Source organism: Physeter macrocephalus, chromosome 13, assembly GCF_002837175.3.
Source record: "Physeter macrocephalus isolate SW-GA chromosome 13, ASM283717v5, whole genome shotgun sequence".
NCBI lineage: Eukaryota > Metazoa > Chordata > Mammalia > Artiodactyla > Physeteridae > Physeter > Physeter macrocephalus.
In genome coordinates, this window is record NC_041226.1 from 12,340,580 (window position 1) to 12,359,250 (window position 18,671).

Here is an 18,671-nt window from a genome sequence, read left to right on the forward strand (position 1 = left end):
GAAGGTTGATAATACTCGTCTCATTTTTATAGATGGGGAAACTAAGAATCAGAGGAGGAACATGTACCTTGCCCAAGGTCACAACACAGTAAGTAGGACAGGCTGGATCCAAAACCAGGGCTTCCTGACACCAAAGCCACAAACTCTCCATGCAACTCTCCGTGCACAGAGCTGCCAATCTTTAATCAAGTTTGTTTCATTTCAATTTTCAAGGCTTTTTTTTTTTTTTTTTTTTTTTTTGCGGTACGCGGGCCTCTCACTGTTGTGGCCTCTCCCGTTGCGGAGCACAGGCTCCAGACGCGCAGGCTCAGCGGCCACGGCTCACGGGCCCAGCCGCTCCGCGGCACGTGGGATCTTCCCGGACCGGGGCACGAACCCGTGTCCCCTGCATCGGCAGGCGGACTCTCAACCACTGCGCCACCAGGGAAGCCCTCAAGACTTTTTAGTTTCTAGAAGTGTCATGTGTTTGACATGTATTTGAGAATTGTTTGACGTCAGCATATGGATATTTACACTCTTAATAGAATAACAGTGTGTCAATACTTATGATTAAGTTCTTTATGATTATTCTTCCCTACGCATTTATACCTGATAAAACCTACATCCTATCAGTGAACATCACTGAGGAACATACGGAGGCAAAGTATGGCAGGAAAGAATACATAGAATAGAGTGTAGGCATCTTTTTAAATCATAAAGAGGGAAAGAGGTTCTGAAGCAAGATGAAAATAAATACGATACCACAAAATTGTCCATCAATACCGAATCACCAGGAATCTCAGGAAAACATATACAGTTTACACCCAATCAGTAAGTCTTGGAATGCCATGGAAATTTCTCATTTCTAATAGCAAGTACGTTAAGTTTTAAAAAGACAAATATATATATTTTTGGGACCTGCTCTTAAGGGGGCTCTGAAGGTAAAACGAAACAAAATAAAACCTCAAACAGCGAGCAACCTGTTTGACGTGGTAAAATAACACAGATGTCTCCCTAGCCCTGTGTCTCTCTCAGTGACCATTTGTGGAACTATAATACAAAGTACTGTGGCCCAGCTTTTGAGCCTCCCGGCCAATAACTCACTTTTTAGCATCACAGTACAGCTGCCATACCAAACCTCATACCTCCCCTATACTTTTCTCTGCAATCACACTTTGGATGGTTTTGAAGTTTAAATCTATGCCTCTTCTATGTGTTAAGCGCTGGGGTACGGAGGGTGGTTAATCCCTTCCTAGAACAGAGGCCCCTGCCCTTCCTTCCTGCAGCACTTTTTACACTCATGGAGGATGGGGGGACTTTTCCCGATGGCAGAGCAAGGCCAAGGCCAAGGCCACCGTCCCTAAAGCAACCTGTGCCCTGCAACTTGCTGTGTGCCTTTGGAACCCTCTTCACACCACGTGGGAGGTTCCTCTCTGGCTTTTGTGGGAACCGGTCTTCCAAACCTGCGCCGAGCAAAGATGCATTTAACTGACCCCACTCCTTTTCACACCCGAGCACGACAGCACCTAATAGCCTCGCAAGGGCCGCGTACGGCTGCTGCGCGCTGCCTCGTCACTCACTGTTTCAGGACAGTGCTTGAATCTAGTACGCACACGAGTCACGTCCGGCCTGACCTCAACCCCCCTTCTGTCCTAGCTCACCTCTGCATTTTCTCTTATTTGGCGTTCTTAGCGTATGTCTTGTTTTGATATGTGTTTCATTTAATCAGGTTCTTTTCTGGCTGTTGCCTTGTTGTGCGTGCAGAAGATGCAGGAATTCTTCTCCATGTGTTGCTGGCACAGCACCTGCCACAGGGACAACTTCACTTGAGAGAGGCAGGAATGTGTGTGAGAGGGTGGAATGGCCCAGGCAGCTCACTCCTGGGAGAGGCTCGCCTCCAGACTCGGGGGGACAGGAGCAAGGTCTCCCGGAGAAAGAAGCCATGCAGGATGCTGCTCCCCTGGCTACCGCTTGGAAGCATCCCTCTGTTCGAGGCAGGAGGATGAATGCAAGGAGGAGGCATGGCCCCCACCATTTCTCCAGTCCCCAAAAAGGCTACTAAGAGGGACATGCCAATTCTGGGCACCCCGAAGAGCCGTTTCCCCAGCCTCTGCCCTGATGTGAGCTGCTTTACAAAACACAAGCTCGTCTCCCAGGCGTTCTGCTCAGAGCAGTGAAAACAGCCAGGAACATCCCCACTCCCGATCTTGTAAACACAACAACTGGGAGTGGGGCTGTTTCGCCCGCAGTGACTGTTTATGTTGGAAAGCTGGCTGCCACCATGGTTAGACAAATGCTCCCACTTCCATGGAGATCAAAGGCGAGCATTTGCAACCAGTGAGGAGAGTGTGTTCGTTCCGGGCTAAATGGCATCATAAAACTTCCTAATTAAGCATATACGCCGATGAGTTTTTAGCATCATTTCTCCAATTTAGCTTTACATACTGGGTGCGCTGTTTAGTACAGCATTAACTCTGAACGTTGCTGTTACTGCCCCCAGCTGGAAAACAGAGCAGTTTATGTGTGAAAGAAAGAAGAGGTTATCTTCTATCCGCTCCTGCCCGTTGTTCAGGGTCCTGTCATTTTGCCTGCTGATGCGAACCATCGCCAGGATTTTAGTCAGATGACCTTTTTATACTTGGCTACGTTTATTAATTACTGTGTTTATTTGGTGTTTTGCACCCACCCCTAAGCCCACAAATTTAGTAATATAATTTTCTAGAGGTTTTTTTTTTGAAGCTTATATGTGTAATTTGTGTTATACAAATATGCACAACTGTAATTAGACATATTTGATGCCTATTTTTAATTGTTTATCAACTGTACTCATATATGTTTGGTTAATATGCCTGAGGTTAGGAGACATACAATTAAAAAAGGACGGAGCACGATTTGATTTATAGAAAGAACAATACCAGGCAAAGCTAATTAATGCGGACAGACTCCAGGTCAGCGTTTACCCTTAGGGCTACGTGACCCTCCTGGAAGGGCCCTGGGGGCTGGGGGTCCTCTGGGGGTGCTAGAAATGTTCTGTGCCTGATCTGGGTGCTGCTTACAGTGGTGTGCTCACTTTGTGAAAGTTCGTTGAGATGTGCACTCTTCAAAATGTATATTACCTTTCAGGAAAAAGTAAAAGATGGATGGATCATCTTCCATGTAAAAAGAGTCTGCACAAAGGCAAATCATGACTGATTCACACACCCCCCTCAAAAAAAAAGGTTAAAAATAAAAAAAGTTCTTTCTGTATCTATAAAGCTGTTTATTTAGGTAAATAAAAAGGTGGGTGTGCAACTCCTGCATGCAGATCTGTCTAGAAGATACAAACAGCCTTCTGTGTAAAACTGACTTTGATATTTATTGAAGTTTGGGTATTTTCTTGCTTTCAGCAGGCTTAGAAATTATCATGATCTTAGATATTTGGATAGTTTGTCAAAGGGTGGCCTTTTCTGCATCTCTAATGCCTTTGCTTCTAGTGTCTAATTATATTAAAAAATTAAAAGTAATAATTGGGGGTTAAATAGTATATTATATATGTTATTCTTTCTTTCCGTTTTTTTTTTTTTTTTTAACAACTTGGTCTATTCCATGAACAGCATAAGGCACCATCATTTGGGGGAAATGCCAAACCCAGTGGAATTTTTTTCTTAGCAAATGCTAAGACGTGGAGCTTTACCTGGAGATCATTTCAGAAACATTAAGATGGAGGAGGAAAGTTGCCTAGGACTTCTCAGAGTTCATTCCTCATATCATCAAAACTCATCCTGCCTGTGGCCAACTTAAAGAGACACAAACAATGCCCCTTGAAGGAAATGCCAGCGCAGTTGACTGGAATAGAAAACGATTGGATAGAATTCTTAACCCAGTTAAAAAAAAATCGATACCTCCCATAGTCCCTTTTGCTTGAGCAGATAAGCCAGCTAAGTAATCTGACCGTTACAAAATATCGAAAAATAAATTCATGCAATAGCTAGTACATAAAGGGATTTCCAGGGGGAGAGAGGTAACAGTAAAACAAAAACAAAATGAAACAAAAAGGTGGAGAATTTGAAAACACAAGCTTACCAACACACACAATGCATTCTATAGCTCACTGTGCTGGGAGGAGCTTCTATGACTAAGGTGTAAATGCATTGTTTCATCCATCTACTAAGGTTAAGATCGGGCTTGATGATTTTAAAATGACAGTATATACTTCTATAGAACATATACTAAGGTACTGTTGTTCTTCCATTTGTTAAGGGACAAAACACTAGAAATCATTGTTTTAATTAGCAACATCAGGCAAATGCTTTGACATTAACACTAAATATACTGTCCTTTTAACTGTAAGGAAAGTTGATACTGAGCATGTGCAATGGAAAGAAAGCTGGCAAATGTCAGTGTGAATAATGGGGTGAAAAAAAAGAATGAGGGGGTGTGGCATCTCAATCAAGATTAAAATGAAACTGATAAAGCAGCATATGGACTGGATAACAAATCAAAAGCATGTTTATCCACTGAAGGAACTGGTTAATGGAGACTGCCAGCACGTTGCCATGGAAACACTGACTTGAGCTGCACCATCTCATACCTTATCCAATACATTCCTGGTTGTTGGTAGTAGTCCAAAGACCCTGATCTCTTGATGGTAAACCCGTGGTCCAGCTGAGCAGAGAGAAATGGGGGCAACTCAGTGGATCGACATTGTGCTAAAGTATTAAGACTCCAGACCAAGCTGTTCTTCATTGACTATATATGTATATAGAGTTACGATGCCTCTTCTGCAGGGTGACTAGCTAATATCCTAAATCTGCACATTGAAAATAAAAAGGCGAGAAAATACACTAATCCCCCACGAATATCTCGGAGGCCAATTTGTTAGAAAAGATCTAATTTGTCAAACGAGGTTTTGAATGCACATTTAATAATATCCTCTCAATTTCAAAAGATATAAACACGTCTTCATATTCTAGAGCAATGGAAAATGCTTTACAATAAAGTGCTGAAATCAGCTTTAGCCACCTAAGAGAAAGCAGATTGGACGCCCCCCCCCAACCTTACCCCATGAAGCTTAAGTTTGAGGCCTTCATAAATATGAAATAAAAGATGAAAAGAATCAAGTTTTGAATCCCCATAAATCACAGCAATTTGGATTTCTTTCTTTAAGAGTTAATCTTCAAAAGCAGAGCTGCTCTTAAAGGTGAATCAATTACATTTCTGAACTAAAAAGATATGGTATAAAACAGTAAATTTTCTCCAAGAAAATATAGAAAATAAAATGAAAAATAATTTTCGCTGTATATTAAAAGTGCATATGTACAGTTAAGTGCTTATGATTAACAAAAGGTACAATAAATAGAAGACAGGATAAGTTCTCAAAGTTGTTCCTCCTGGAATAAGTTGTTAGCCTTTGGCTACCTAGGAATAAAAGATTCAATCCCCAGATTTGAGAAACAATAATCATGCCGTATGCCCACTCCCCCATTCTGCCCATGAGAGGATGCAAGTTGACCACTTTTCTTTCTGGAGAGGCTCATGAGTGCTTTCAAGTGTGGTACTGGCATGACAGTTTCTACTACAAAATTCACAAAGGCATTTCAAAAACATGCCGGGGCACTTGTTCAAACTAAAAACTGCTCAGAAGATTCGGTATTCTGATTATAAACTAGGCTATCTATCCCAGTGTTCACGGAACAGCAATGTGAGATTTTAATCTTTTTAAAAATGTACAGTTCGTTTTATTTAGAAAAAAATATTGAAGTACACTTGCTGTTAGGAAGATGAAGGCCTGCCTTTCTGTTTCAGCCCAGGGATGGCTCCTCAGTAACTGGCTCTTTATTGCCATCTACAGGCAAAGTACCCCATAACTCCACATTTGGGAACGCCCCAGAGCAGAGGTCTCTCGCTTTAGAAGGAAGCTTCCCACTATCACAATTATTTGCACATTGATTAGTATGGATTTGTTCAATTAGACTGAAATGCTCTATTTGCACGACCAAAATGCAAAAGAAGAACTCGAAAGCATTAGGAAAATTGTTGGTTAAAATAATAAACAGCATTAAATGAGGAAAAATAAATTGGAAGTGACATCTGAGTCATCGGTTCTTCATCAAGCTGAGCAAATCTAATAATGCCTCCCTCCCATCCCTCGGCTCTCAAGAAGTCCGCCGTTAAAATGTCATCTCTAATTCCATTTTATGTCTATAAATTGCATTTTAATAACCTTTTGTTTCCCTTTCTCTGTTCTGTTCTGGGTTTCTTTGGTTTGGTTTGGTTTGGTTTGAATTGCCCGGCCACTGGGAAAGGCAGGGGAGGACAATGGGCGCAGACTGTTGTAGTTATAAGGACAGCAGTGGGTTTCCACCTAATCATGTCACCTGACCTAAATGTCAGATACCTTTTCTCCTCCGAGAAGGGCTCTATGATGCCCGTGAGCCTCCAGCTGGTAATTACTCTCCCAGCCAACTCGAGGACCTTAATATAAAGTTATCATTTGTCCTCTCTTTGGTCTTAATAATGTAGGGGGTGGGAGGAAGAGAAGAAAAAAATGACAACACGAACAGAAAACATTAAGGTTCAGAACCATGAATGCATGTTAAACTACACTCATGTCATAAATTACACCTGTGATTAGAGTCTGTTTGTTATGACAGTATGCTCTTTTCTCCTTTGTCATTCCGAGAAAGAAAAAGTGTCACGAATTCCTTTATGAGCAGATAGCGAGGTTTCTAACTAAGGAAAGAGAACTACCGGTTAAAGACCAATGATTTAATTGCTGATTTTCTGAAAAAAAACAAGCTGATACTCTGTTCTAAACAGTATATATATTTTAATTTTAAAGGGTGTTTGTAATTTACAAAAAAGCACTCCTGTAACAGAGGCAGTTTAAAATAAAATACATCATTTGATAGCCTCTGGGGAAAGCATTCATGCCCATGGGGAAAAATTCTGTCTGCATGAAATCTATGCTGAAATCAGGTTTTTTTCCCATGTCTATCAAATAGAAGTCATAATAGTATTATATTAATTACAGAAATTTCTATCATGTGGGTGAATCAATAATTATATTCCGTTATTAAATTGTCATATGATCTTTATAGAATGCACCATTTATGAAAGCTATTCCTTTTACCTCTCACTCACATTCTGTCTCACAGCAGAATATCGTTCCTTTGCAATTATACTTTAGCTTGAGTTGGGGATATTATTTAATGCCAGGGCTCCTTTATCTTGTGGTGGTCCCCTGAGTCTAATTCTGTGCACTTTAAGAATGGGAACATGGTTATGGAGTTTACATTGACTTATCTGGTGCTATTCTGAAAGTTAATAACAAAGGCAGCCAACCTGGCTCGTTTCTAACTCCCAGCCCTGCCCTGCACCTAGTGACCTACCCCAGGTTCTTATGGAGGGTGTGGACATTTATGAGGGAAAAGCATTCTGGAGAAGATGCATAAATGCATATATTATGGCCGGCCAGCTTCTCCTGAAATAGCCCCTGAAAGTTACAGCCATATTCTCTTTCATGTTTGAAATATTAATGGTAGTGGTCAACATGTGAATTGTGCTTTAGAATTGACATGGCACTTTTTCAGATATTTCTCCAAAAAGTCAATTATTTTGAGCCTGAGGTAAGTTGATGATTTTTTTCACAACTTTGCAGTGGATAAAGAGATTAAATAAGCTTGCAACTAATGCACAACTCAGCATCACACAGCCCATTTTACAATTTATATTAACCAGTTGGTACAGTCTCCATGGAAACATATTAGTGATGAACTGAGAAACTGATATTAAATTGCATTCAAAATGGTCTAGTCATAGAAAAAGAAATCAGTTGGACCTTTAATCTTCAAATACTAACTGAAGTTTTTTAAGGAGATCTACTTAGATGATGTTTTAGTAAACTCATGGATTAGGTTTCCAAATTTATCCAGGTTTGATTAAAGTCGCATTTCCCCTCCCATCTGTGTTGTCTGTACATCGGAGAATTGCCCTGAAGTTCCTGCTCTCAATCATTACAAGACTCCCAGAATACTGCGAACAAAGCATTCTTGAGCAACCAAGGCAAACTTAACCAAAGACTAGTTAAAATAAAAGACCAGGAAAAACGAAACAAAACCCAAAATGACAGAGGTGGAAAAAGCACCCTCTCTAGCAGTTGTAAGCCCTCAGCAGGAGCAGAAAAGCAGTTCTTTTCATGGACAAGTGTGCTGGCAGTCCATTGCAAAAGAAAATTGTGGAAACAAACATTTTGGAATATACTTGTGTCTTACATGAATGATGAAAACAGAGGATAGAATGTCTGGTTTCCCTGAGAAGCACCATGAGATTGTTAAATTAGCTGATAACAAAGAATGCTGACGATCGATGAAGACAGAAGGACACTGCGCTTCTGCGCTGAGTTTCCTTAGAAAGAACTAAAGAGAGAGAGGGCCAGAAGAACACCTTGCAATGTAAATCCCCAGTAGCGCTGAGGAGCGTGGGGAAAGAGTATGCATTCTACTTGTTGCTGTCAGTGTCCTCCTGAACCAGTAACTCATACTCATGTAACTCCCTGCTGAAGGGGTCCAATCAAAAAACTTGAAATGCAACTAGTCCAGGAAAGTATATGCATGCATTCGTGCCACCTGCAAATTCTGGAAACTCCTAGTAAATACTTAGTAACCCAGATCTGGGACTGGTTGTATCAAATAGGTCACTTAGTTATCTTTTGCTTTACCTGGAGTTCTAGCACCACCAAAAAAGAAAAAGAGAAAGAAAAGAAAAACACCCATAGAAGTAGTTAAATATTCAGTATTGCTGACGAGCATGATGTATGTTTAGTAGCATAAATACTTTAAAAAATTCGAGATCATAGTGTCTAAGTTCTTTGTTTTAAAAAAGAAAAACAGCTCTAGTGATTTTACATTGAATATGCTGTTAAAATGTATGTACTCTGAAAAAAAGAGGAAATTATTTAAAACTCAAGTAATCTGGGACTTGAATATATTTACTCTAGAATATGACACTGGGAAGTATGAGGCTTCATTATTTCTCTGCCCAATTTAATCTTTGCCTAGAGCTGCTATCAAATTGCATGTAGTGTATGTCTGCATGTATGGAACAGAAAAAAAAAAATCCTGCAGCCACATCAACAAAATGGTAAATGTTAAAAGACTCTCCGCTTTGAAAACAGAAATTTCTAAGGAGCAAGAAATCCTGATTTCTTTGGGTGTTCACAGCAATTCAGTTTCACTGAAAATCTCACTGGGTAAGCGTCCTGCCATGTTTTTGGCTTTTATTTATGTCTTGTACAAAGATCTATAGTGTTCCAGTCTCTCTCTGCCATGTCCTCTCTTTCAGCTCCCCTCCCCTCCCCTGCCAGGTCCTGGCAAAAGGACACTAGGAACTCTTTTTCTCAGAGCCCAGAAGTTTGCATTGGCACAGAGTCCAATGTGGGGGAGGTTTTCTGCCTTAACAAATAAATCATGAAATTAATATATACTGCAAGGCACCCTGGAGGTGTTGGATAATGATGTGACTCCTAGGGAAATGATCAGCAAAAACACATCATATATATAAGCCCCAGACCTCCCCCAGTGCTTTAAATGGTCGAGCTGTCTAAAGAAATGACCCATTCTGCTGTCTCTGGGTGGAATCTCCTGAGTAATGCCCATCTCTTAGGTGGAGTGCTTTGAAAAAGTTATAGGTAGATATTTCAGATGCTTACTGCTATGACAGAAACTCCAGCTGCTGTGCTATTCGGTTTCGGGCCTGTGTTGAAATGCTTCTTTATCTTTCCTGCTACTGACAGCTGATGTTCATTTTCTGGGAGGCCGTCATCCTGGAAAAAAAAAATAAAAGAAATTTAAAAAAAGGAGAAGAAGAAAAAAATGAGATAAACAGAAAATGAGGCCAAGATATTCCAGTAACAGGCAGTAATCTTAAAATTCATAACATTTCAGGAAGAAACCAACCAATGTCCTCTCATTAAACACTGTCGTAGCAAGTACTGCTTCAAGGGCTCCTTCATTTGCACATTTGCTCTAAAATTAATTTGCTGTGTCGTCTTACCCTCTGACTTTGTCCCTAAATAAAAAATTTTATTTCTGTTTTTGGTTTCTAATAAAATTGATTTCAGCCATTGCTCTAGAGACATATGTCAAAGAGCAAGTTAATCTGGACAACCAAAAAAAAAAATCAATCTAAACATTTTTATTTTCTAACCCAAGAGTTTTATCCTCTTAGCCCATCATACCGACCCAAAGCCAAGGGAAACTGACGGACCTGGGCTCAGGCAGGAGCCCGTAAATAAACTCAAGCTGGTGCCACAGCTACTCGATCATCCATTCTATAATCCCAGACAACCTTCCAGGTGGAAAGATCTTCCTTAAGTTTTAAATCCTCCTTGCTGCCTTCATATCATCTGTTATTATGACATATTCTGCACTGGAGCTCATTTTAACTAAGGCTTCTGCTCTCTGCCTGAGCCATCTATGATGGAGACTGGACAGATTTCTCTCCTTTGCTAAATACTGTTAGAATAACAAGAATCAGTCATAAGTATGTAACACCACTTACTAGTGTGTGATGAAGAGACTGCATGATCCTTGAAGACAGAGAGTGTGTTTTGTTCACTACAGAATCCCCGGGTCTTAGCATGTACTTTGGCACACAGTAGATGCTTAATACATATTTGTGGAATAAGTGAATGAATGAATAAGTGTTTGTTACTATCTATTTAAACCAAAATTCCTGGCAAGACTTCAATACCATTCATCATTTTCTTTCTCTCCTTCCTCTCCATGATTTTGCATGGAATTTCTTGGCTGCATCCAAGAAAATAAATTTGCTGCTTTCCAAGCACAGCATGCTTGCTCTTTTACATGACCTGGTCTCTCCATATGGGATTTACTCTTTTTTTCAGCATTTGGCTGGACCAGGCACTACAGTAACTGATGGGGAAACAATAGTGGCCAAAAATACTCATGGGCTTTGCTCTTATGGACCCTGTGGTCCCTCTTTTTCTTCAAAACTTGGGTCCAAATCACCTGTTCCAAAACATTTTCCCCCTATTAAGCACAATCCATTAAAATTGTTCTTCCATAAACTCCTAATGTTTTCATTATATATATTTACACTATTTACATTCTTTTTGGTGTTAGATGATTGTGTGTGTGTGTGTATATGTATAAAACTTATACACGTTTTTATGCATATCTATATAAATGAACTCTTGCCCTTTTGTACCACATCTTCCATGTTTTCTGTAATCTTTAATATAAGCACTTGGCTCAGCGCCCTGCACAGAGTGGATGCTCAATTTATGATATTCTTGGGCTGATTTATGAATGGCTAGAAGAAGGAACAATTATTATGCTTATTGAGTCACATCTGAAACCAAATCTAGAAGAAGGAGGCTTTCCAGTGATGCAGAGTGTATTCGAAATTAAAAAAAAAAAAAATCTGTATTGTGGAAACAGAAAATGAAGGTCAATTAGGGTACCAGTGGGATGATACTTGGAATGGAAACAGGGTCAACTGAAGTACCTACTATATGCAGGGCTGCGTAGGGGATGGCAGGGTGGGGAGAAGAAATGATCGCTGTCTGCCAGACCCTCGCGGGCTAACTGGGAGACCGAGTTTGCACACCCCACGTCAAACAGTAAAACAGACCAATAAGAGAAGAAAGACCTGTTACCAGGCAGTGTGCCACATGGCTCAGCGAGAAACACAGGAGTTCAGAGGAGAGAGGACGTGTTTTCAGTTAGCGCAGACTTCACGAGGAATACGGGATTCCAGCAGGTCCTTGATGTTGGGAGTGTACTGACAGGTAGAGAGGGGGGAGGTGATGTTGGTGCACAGATGTGCCTGAGTGGGAAGCCACAAGGCATGTTTGCCAAACAATGAGTCAACCATTCCACCTCTAGTTAAGAGTTTCCATGGGAGAGTGATGGCGAGAAAGCTGAAAGAGCAGGAGAGAACTGGCCACAGATGAGTCCCCAGAACAGCTGGAGCTGGAAGCCTTGGTCTCAATTAGGAATCAAGCAGTGCTCTTTAATAACAGGGGTGTGGGGCTTCCCTGGTGGCGCGGTGGTTAAGAACCCGCCTGCCAATGCAGGGGACACGGGTTCATTCCCTGGTCCGGGAAGATCCCACCTGCCGCGGAGCAACTAAGCCCGTGCGCCACAACTACTGAGCCTGCGCTCTAGGGCCTGCGAGCCACAACTACTGAAGCCCGTGTGCCTAGAGCCCGAGCTCCGCAACAAGAGAAGCCACTGCAGTGAGAAGCCCGCGCACCGCAACAAAGAGTAGCCCCCGCTCGCCGCAACTAGAGAAAGCCCGCGCGCAGCAACGAAGACCCAACGCAGCCAAAAATAAATAAATAAATAAAAATTTAAAACATTTAAAAAAATAAGAGGGGTGTAAGTGCAGGAAGTGTGAAGGACCACCCTCCCTTTATTCACTTCCCGACTCTACAAGTGAAAGAGAAGTCGCAGGACAACCACAGAGAATTAGGATTATACAGGCTAGAGTTTTAAACACAAGGGTGAATTCAATGGCGTATGTAAAACACTTTTTTTTTTTTTTAATGATGTATGAAACAACAGCCCTTGGAATCTAAATTAGACTTTGGGGAGGAGTTAAACATTTGACAAGGGATGAAATGATGTGCCTTTACTGAAAGTCTTACAAGTGTCATATCTCGGGCATAATTTGGGGTTCCGCCTGAAGGAAAGGGGGAAGCCGGATACAGTGGTGCCCCATTGGGCCTCACTCCCCAAATTATACAGGTACTTCTAGTCATTTCTTAATAGAGCTCCAGGCTACGTAAGGCAAAGCAATTTGTATGAGCTTTAGATTATAAAATAGTAAGGAGAGAAAAGGGTAAGGAGGGGAGCAGAGTTAAAAGACAAAGGCACGGAGAGGAAGGTGACATGAGATAACCCATTATGTGGCTAACAAGTTACATATACGATCTCCTTAATCCTCAGATTACCTTCTACAACATGCATTGTTAGTCCCATTTTGAAGATGAGCAAACTGAGGCTCTGCGAGGTTAAAAAATGTGCTTAAGGTCACAGGGCTAGAAACCGGCTGAGTCAGGCCTGAAACAGGCTGGAACTCTGTGGTCTTCCCACCACACTGCATTGCACTGTCAAGGGCATCAGGGGCACTGGTTACTAAAAGAGGTCCAGAATTGTGAAATGGAAGGACGCAATGAGTCATCTTTTCCATGATGAAAGTCACACGATGGTAAGGAGGACTGAATTAGGGGCTGAAAATAACAGAGAGTATTTGGACAGGGCTTTAATGGAGCCTGGGAAGCATCTGGACAGAGGTCAGTAAAAGGGATGCTGATCACTTCCGGGGGCCCACAGGAATGTAGTTAGAAATTAGAAACTTCTCTGCCCAGGAGATGCTGGGCATCCCCTCATCTGGGATATGGGAATGTGGCCCATGAGGGCCGGGGCTCTGGAATCCTCTGCGGAGCAGGCAGTGCCGGAAGGCCTGGCTGACACAGGGTGACAGGAAGGTGCCCTGGGGTCACAGTGTGGGCCTGTGACTGAATGAGGGCAAATATGGAGGAAACAAACAGTAGGGACTCCGTCGGAGCAGCCTCTACTTAACTTCCTGAGGGAGAATCAGCCCTTACTGCAGTCCCATCTCCTCACACCCCCACCACTGCCATCTTTGTCAGAAATTTCCCTTTACCTGGCTCTTTTTTTTCTCCTGCCAGTTTTCCAGCTAAAAGCTGTCTCTCTCGCCAACCTCACAATGGACTTTGTTACCATTTCCCAGCTCTGTCCTGGTCCTAATCTCCTGTCAGACTCCTAGCAACTCTTTCAGATGCTGGGGCCTGGGGGTTCAGGCCTCCAGCTTTAAATTCTAGTGAAGGTTTTAGCTTCCCATGGGTTATTAGTTCATGTTGAAGCAACGAAAGTAGTGAAACAATCCTTACAAGTTGCCAGGGATGCTTTTGACTTCATAAATCTTAAAACATTTCAGGATATTTTTTCCCAATTAATTAAGGTGCCTCCGCCAGAGAAGGTAAAACACATATACACGAGTGCGCACACACACACACACAGACACACACACCGGCAACGAAAAAATCTGCAGTCTCTAACAATTTTGAAGGCTTTGAGCATAATTGGATTAAAAGACAAGCAACTGGCTTAGCAGGGCCCTAATCTGTACCTGAGGCATCCAGATTGATGAGGGAGATTTAGCTAACTTACTATCTTGCATCAATAAAATAAATAGGGCCATTAAAAACGTACATTTTTATATATACATCTTCATCGCCACTATTGTGAATAGATTATGTGCCAAAAATGTGCTATGAATTTTCCAAACGTGACAAACCTGGCAGTATGCTACAAACAGTTCTAGTATTATTACCATACATTCTGGTGTGTAGTCTCCGGGAGTAGTTTCTGAAGTTTGACGCGGGCTGGTTGTGGTTTGTTAGCGGTTTTTGATTTAGAAATCCCCATCCACTCCTTGGCAGAGCGTTGCAACTGACAAGAACAAAACTAGTTTGCAAAATGGAAAATGAACCCTCCCAGCTGTCTGGAGGAGACCTAGCCTCCTGGTCTCCGCTCCTCTAGCGGATGTTGGGGAGGAGCCATCAGGAGGGCTGGGGGGCTCGGTTGTGAAGTCATTCAGCGGAGTGAATTCCTCTCTTTCCTCCAGGAAACCATTCCAGGGGTCATGCTTTAGAAAACCCTCCTCCCTTCATGGAGTTTTGTTTTTGAATCATGGATCTGGTTTTCAGTCTACTCATTGCCAGACTCTAGTATTAATAATAGCTATAAATTTATGAGAAGCATGGCAGTCTTGAGCAGTTCACTACCAGAATATCCCGACTTCGTTTTTAAACACTCCCAGGTACATTAGCATACTCTCCAGTAGCGGGTCCACTTCACAGGCCAGGGTGTGCCCCCTCGACTCTTGTTAACCTTCCCCAGCTGGGCAACATCCCAGGATTTCTGAATCTCTTAGCTTGGCCCTATGTATCCTTTATGTCTACAATTCACTCTGCTCTCGGGGAGAAAATGTGAAGTAAATTAAGATCCACCTTAGAGAAAGGAGAGGATGAGATGCCCAAATGGAAAGTGGAATTCCATGTCATCATTTACAACTTTATTTATAAGTTGTACATACAGATAAGTGGTTTTATTTATTATTACAGTATCATTGGGGGTTCTCTTAAATTCTAACAACAGTTAGAGGAATGCTTATATATTTTTGTATGGGTAGCACTGATTTTTATGAGCATAGAATAAAAAACATATATCTAGGCTCTTGTTTTTTCTTCTTCCTCGGGTTCTTTTTTTCTTGTTGAATATCTTGGCTTAGCAGTATCTTTTCAAAAGAGTAGGTACGTGAGAAAAAGGAGGTAAAATAAAATTTAAAGGCCAGGAAGATGACAGTAAGTCTTGCACCAGCTAAGTAACTACACTTGACTTATTTAAACCAGTCCTTTCCAGTAGGACAGAGGTTCTCTATATTGGTCTCACATTATAGTCACCTGGGAGCTTTTAAAATTCCCAATGCCCAGATGCCAGTGCAGATTAGGATCAGAATCTCTACAGGCAAAACCCAGGAATCGGACCTCGTGCTAGAGACCCCACTGAGCTTCGTGCTAAAGACTTCTTTGAGCCTCAGTTTCCTCATCAGGAAAAACATTGAAGGTAAAACACAGATTTGTAGAATTGTAGTATTGAGATGGACCTTCAGTCTATGGTATGAGGAGAATAACAATGGGATAAGGTAGGTCAAAACTTTGAAAATAAAAATCCAATAATAGTAATCTATTTGAAAAAGATTGCTGATAATTTAATCCTAATTACACATCAAAAAAAAAAACTTTGGAACTGTCATTTAAGCTTATGAACTTAATCACCAACCTGCATTTCCTACCAACAAAATATCATTTGGGGAGAAAGTGACTCAACCTTCTCCCTAATCCCTGGAATGATCCAGATATATTATTACTGCCTATTCCACTCTCATGTGATATGTGCCTAAATCATATGGTTCTCCACAATATGAGTAATAAGGTAAATAAATTTAGCTAGGGCAATTCCTGTGGGTACTTTGCAGCTACCTTAAGAGATGGCTGTGACACTGGAGAACGCAACAAGCTGATAATCACATTATCTACGTGGAGTTCGGAGCACACAAACAGGATCATTTTTTTGGATGAGGGGTTTCCACCTTAATCAAGTTTCTCACACACCAGCGTTGATCACAGTTTCCATTTCTTCAGCTTGTAGCCACAGATGATGGAGTTTCGGCCTTCTTCAGACTCAAATTCACCAAATATTTACCAAGTGCCTACAGCGTATGAGCACTTAAGACTGTCTGCTCAGGGCTTTCAGATATAAAATCCTCTCTCCATCCTCATAACCTGAGAAGTTGATTCTGTTATCTCCCATTTCACAGACAGAAAAACAGGTTCAAAGGCATGAAATGACTGTCCCAAGGTTACCCAAGGTGAGTGGGCACTCCTTCCGGGGGTCTACATCCCTCTCCCGGACACCTGGCTGCACGCTGATGCTGCCTTTGTCCTTCTGGCTGGTTAGAACCATCCACTGAGAGGCCTCACTCATGGCTCTTCCGATAACAGAGCAGAGGTCCAGGACACCAAAGAGCACTCAGAGTGTATAAAAAAATAAATGGGGGCCTAGAGGAAGCACCTGGAGTAAGGTTAAAGCAAGTGACTTTTGCTGACTAGATTTTTCTATTCTGTTGCCCTTGTGCTCTGTTCTCTGTTTCACGAGACTGCCTTTTCAATTCCAAGTGCGCCAGGTGAAAAGGGCCATCATTTATGCGATAGAGAAAATCAGGACACACGGGAACGTGGGAAGAGCTTTCTGACGACTTCTTTAGGGCTCATACAATTATTGTTACTTCTCCCCCCTTAGGTAACGCCCTCTGCAGTGATCAGATATAATGTGACTGCCAAATGCAACATGTCTTGTTAAATGGGCTTCCTTTGACATTCCTAATTTATTTATTTTGATTGTTGGGTTGTTCAATTATTGCACTCGAGACCTCAACAAACACTAAATGCTGGTTGTGAATGCTTATATACATATTTTTTTCATTTGTTATTTTGAGATAAAGAAAATAATCAATTTTCTAACTTAGTTGTTTTCTATGTAATTTCAAAAGTTAAGCAATCACTTTATTTGTTTTTTGCTAAAATCGCTATCTTTTTTCCCCTTAGAATCTAAGGTCTGTTAGAATTATATTAAAGGGTATTTAAAAATTTTAAATCTCCTAGACAATGCCTTAAATGTTATCCTTGCTTTTAGAAAATGTTTTTAGGGAATCTGAGAGGGAAAACTAAAATGACAGCAGAAGTCTAAGGTCCAGAGGGAGCTGTAGAACCTAACTGTCAGCAAAGTGGGACCATGTGCACAAAGCAGGTTGAGAAGGAAGAAAGTTACCGCTGAGACATGGATACGCTGCCCTAGGAAAACGAACAACCTAATTTTTCAAAGGCAACAGCCAGAAGTCGTCTTAATTTTGTTTCTCTACCCAACTGAGTTGGAATATATTGATATGGGGTCATTTGGTCTGGAATCAGGGTAAGGGATTATTTTGTTTCCAGTAACACCCCAGGCCCCTCACATGTATAGACAAATGTGCTCACATTCACAAAGTTATCTTAGAGCAAATATCCATATCCTGCCTGAGCTGGCTCTGCGGGACATCTCTTCCCAGCCTCCTCCAGGAAGAAGCTCTGGCATCTCCTCCTCTGGGAAGCCTTCCAGGGCACCCTCCCCACACAGGCCAGCTGGGGTGGCTCTTCTCTCACTGCCATGTGACTGCCTGTTGTATCAGACAGAGCTCCTGGAGAGCAGGCCCGACAGGGGTGTCCTCTGATGAAAATGTATTTCAAAATCTAAAATGGCTATTTGTAATCTCTCTCCTCCACGGCTCTTTGTGAGCCTTCAAAGGCCGTGTTTCAAATTCAGATTTTCCACTGTATTCTGTGTGGTCACACTCTCAGTGTTTCCAGCACTAACATGCAGTTTGACAGTCTGTGGACCAATCAGCATGTAGATCAGTCCAAACCAGCTGCTGCCACTAGGAGAGCCTGCAGCTGGCCTGTGCCTCTTCCACCCCGCACGTCTAAGGGAGAGGCACCACGACCCAGGTAAGTTACTTTGGAAAGACTGCGACCTTGTATGAACAATCATTATAATGATGCTGGTGTACGTATAGTGCACTCTTCTGCACGATTCACAGTGCTTTCATGTAGAACAGAGAGAGGGTGATGCAGTGTAGTGCACAGGACTTGAAGTGAGGACACCTGCCTGCAAATTCTGGCTCAGCCATAAGCACAGCTACTTTGGAAGAGTCATCCATCACAGCCTCAGTCTTTCCATTTGTAAAATGGGTACAATAATACCCACCCTGCCTCTTTTGTAGGCTTATTATTAGGCTTACATGAGATGCTTCCTAACCTTTCCAACTCCATAGAAAAGGATAACTTATGTTCAGCACCGTGGGGTAAATGCAAAGGTCGTAAGGCTGGAGGTGACAGCTCCTGGACTCTGGCAGCCATGCCTGACTATCCCAAGGGCTGAGGGGATTAACATCTTCACACATCTGTACACCAGTTGGGAAGCTCTGCTGTGTAAAAATATTTAACAAACCTTAGCTGTATACCTATACACGCTCGCATTCCTGTATATTCTCCTGTCATATAT

At 41.9% G+C, this 18,671-nt stretch overlaps 1 protein-coding gene across 3 annotated transcripts in view; it reads right to left on the minus strand.

The window, feature by feature from the left end:
• The window catches only part of DCLK1 (doublecortin like kinase 1), a 334,804-nt gene that overhangs the window by 11,990 nt on the left and 304,143 nt on the right, over positions 1-18,671 (minus strand). For all 3 annotated transcript variants that reach the window (XM_028497940.2, XM_028497941.1, XM_024125852.3), the window contains one exon: positions 9,668-9,781. In XM_028497940.2, the coding sequence (XP_028353741.1) occupies positions 9,668-9,781 (114 nt within the window). The remainder of the gene's footprint in view (positions 1-9,667; positions 9,782-18,671) is intronic.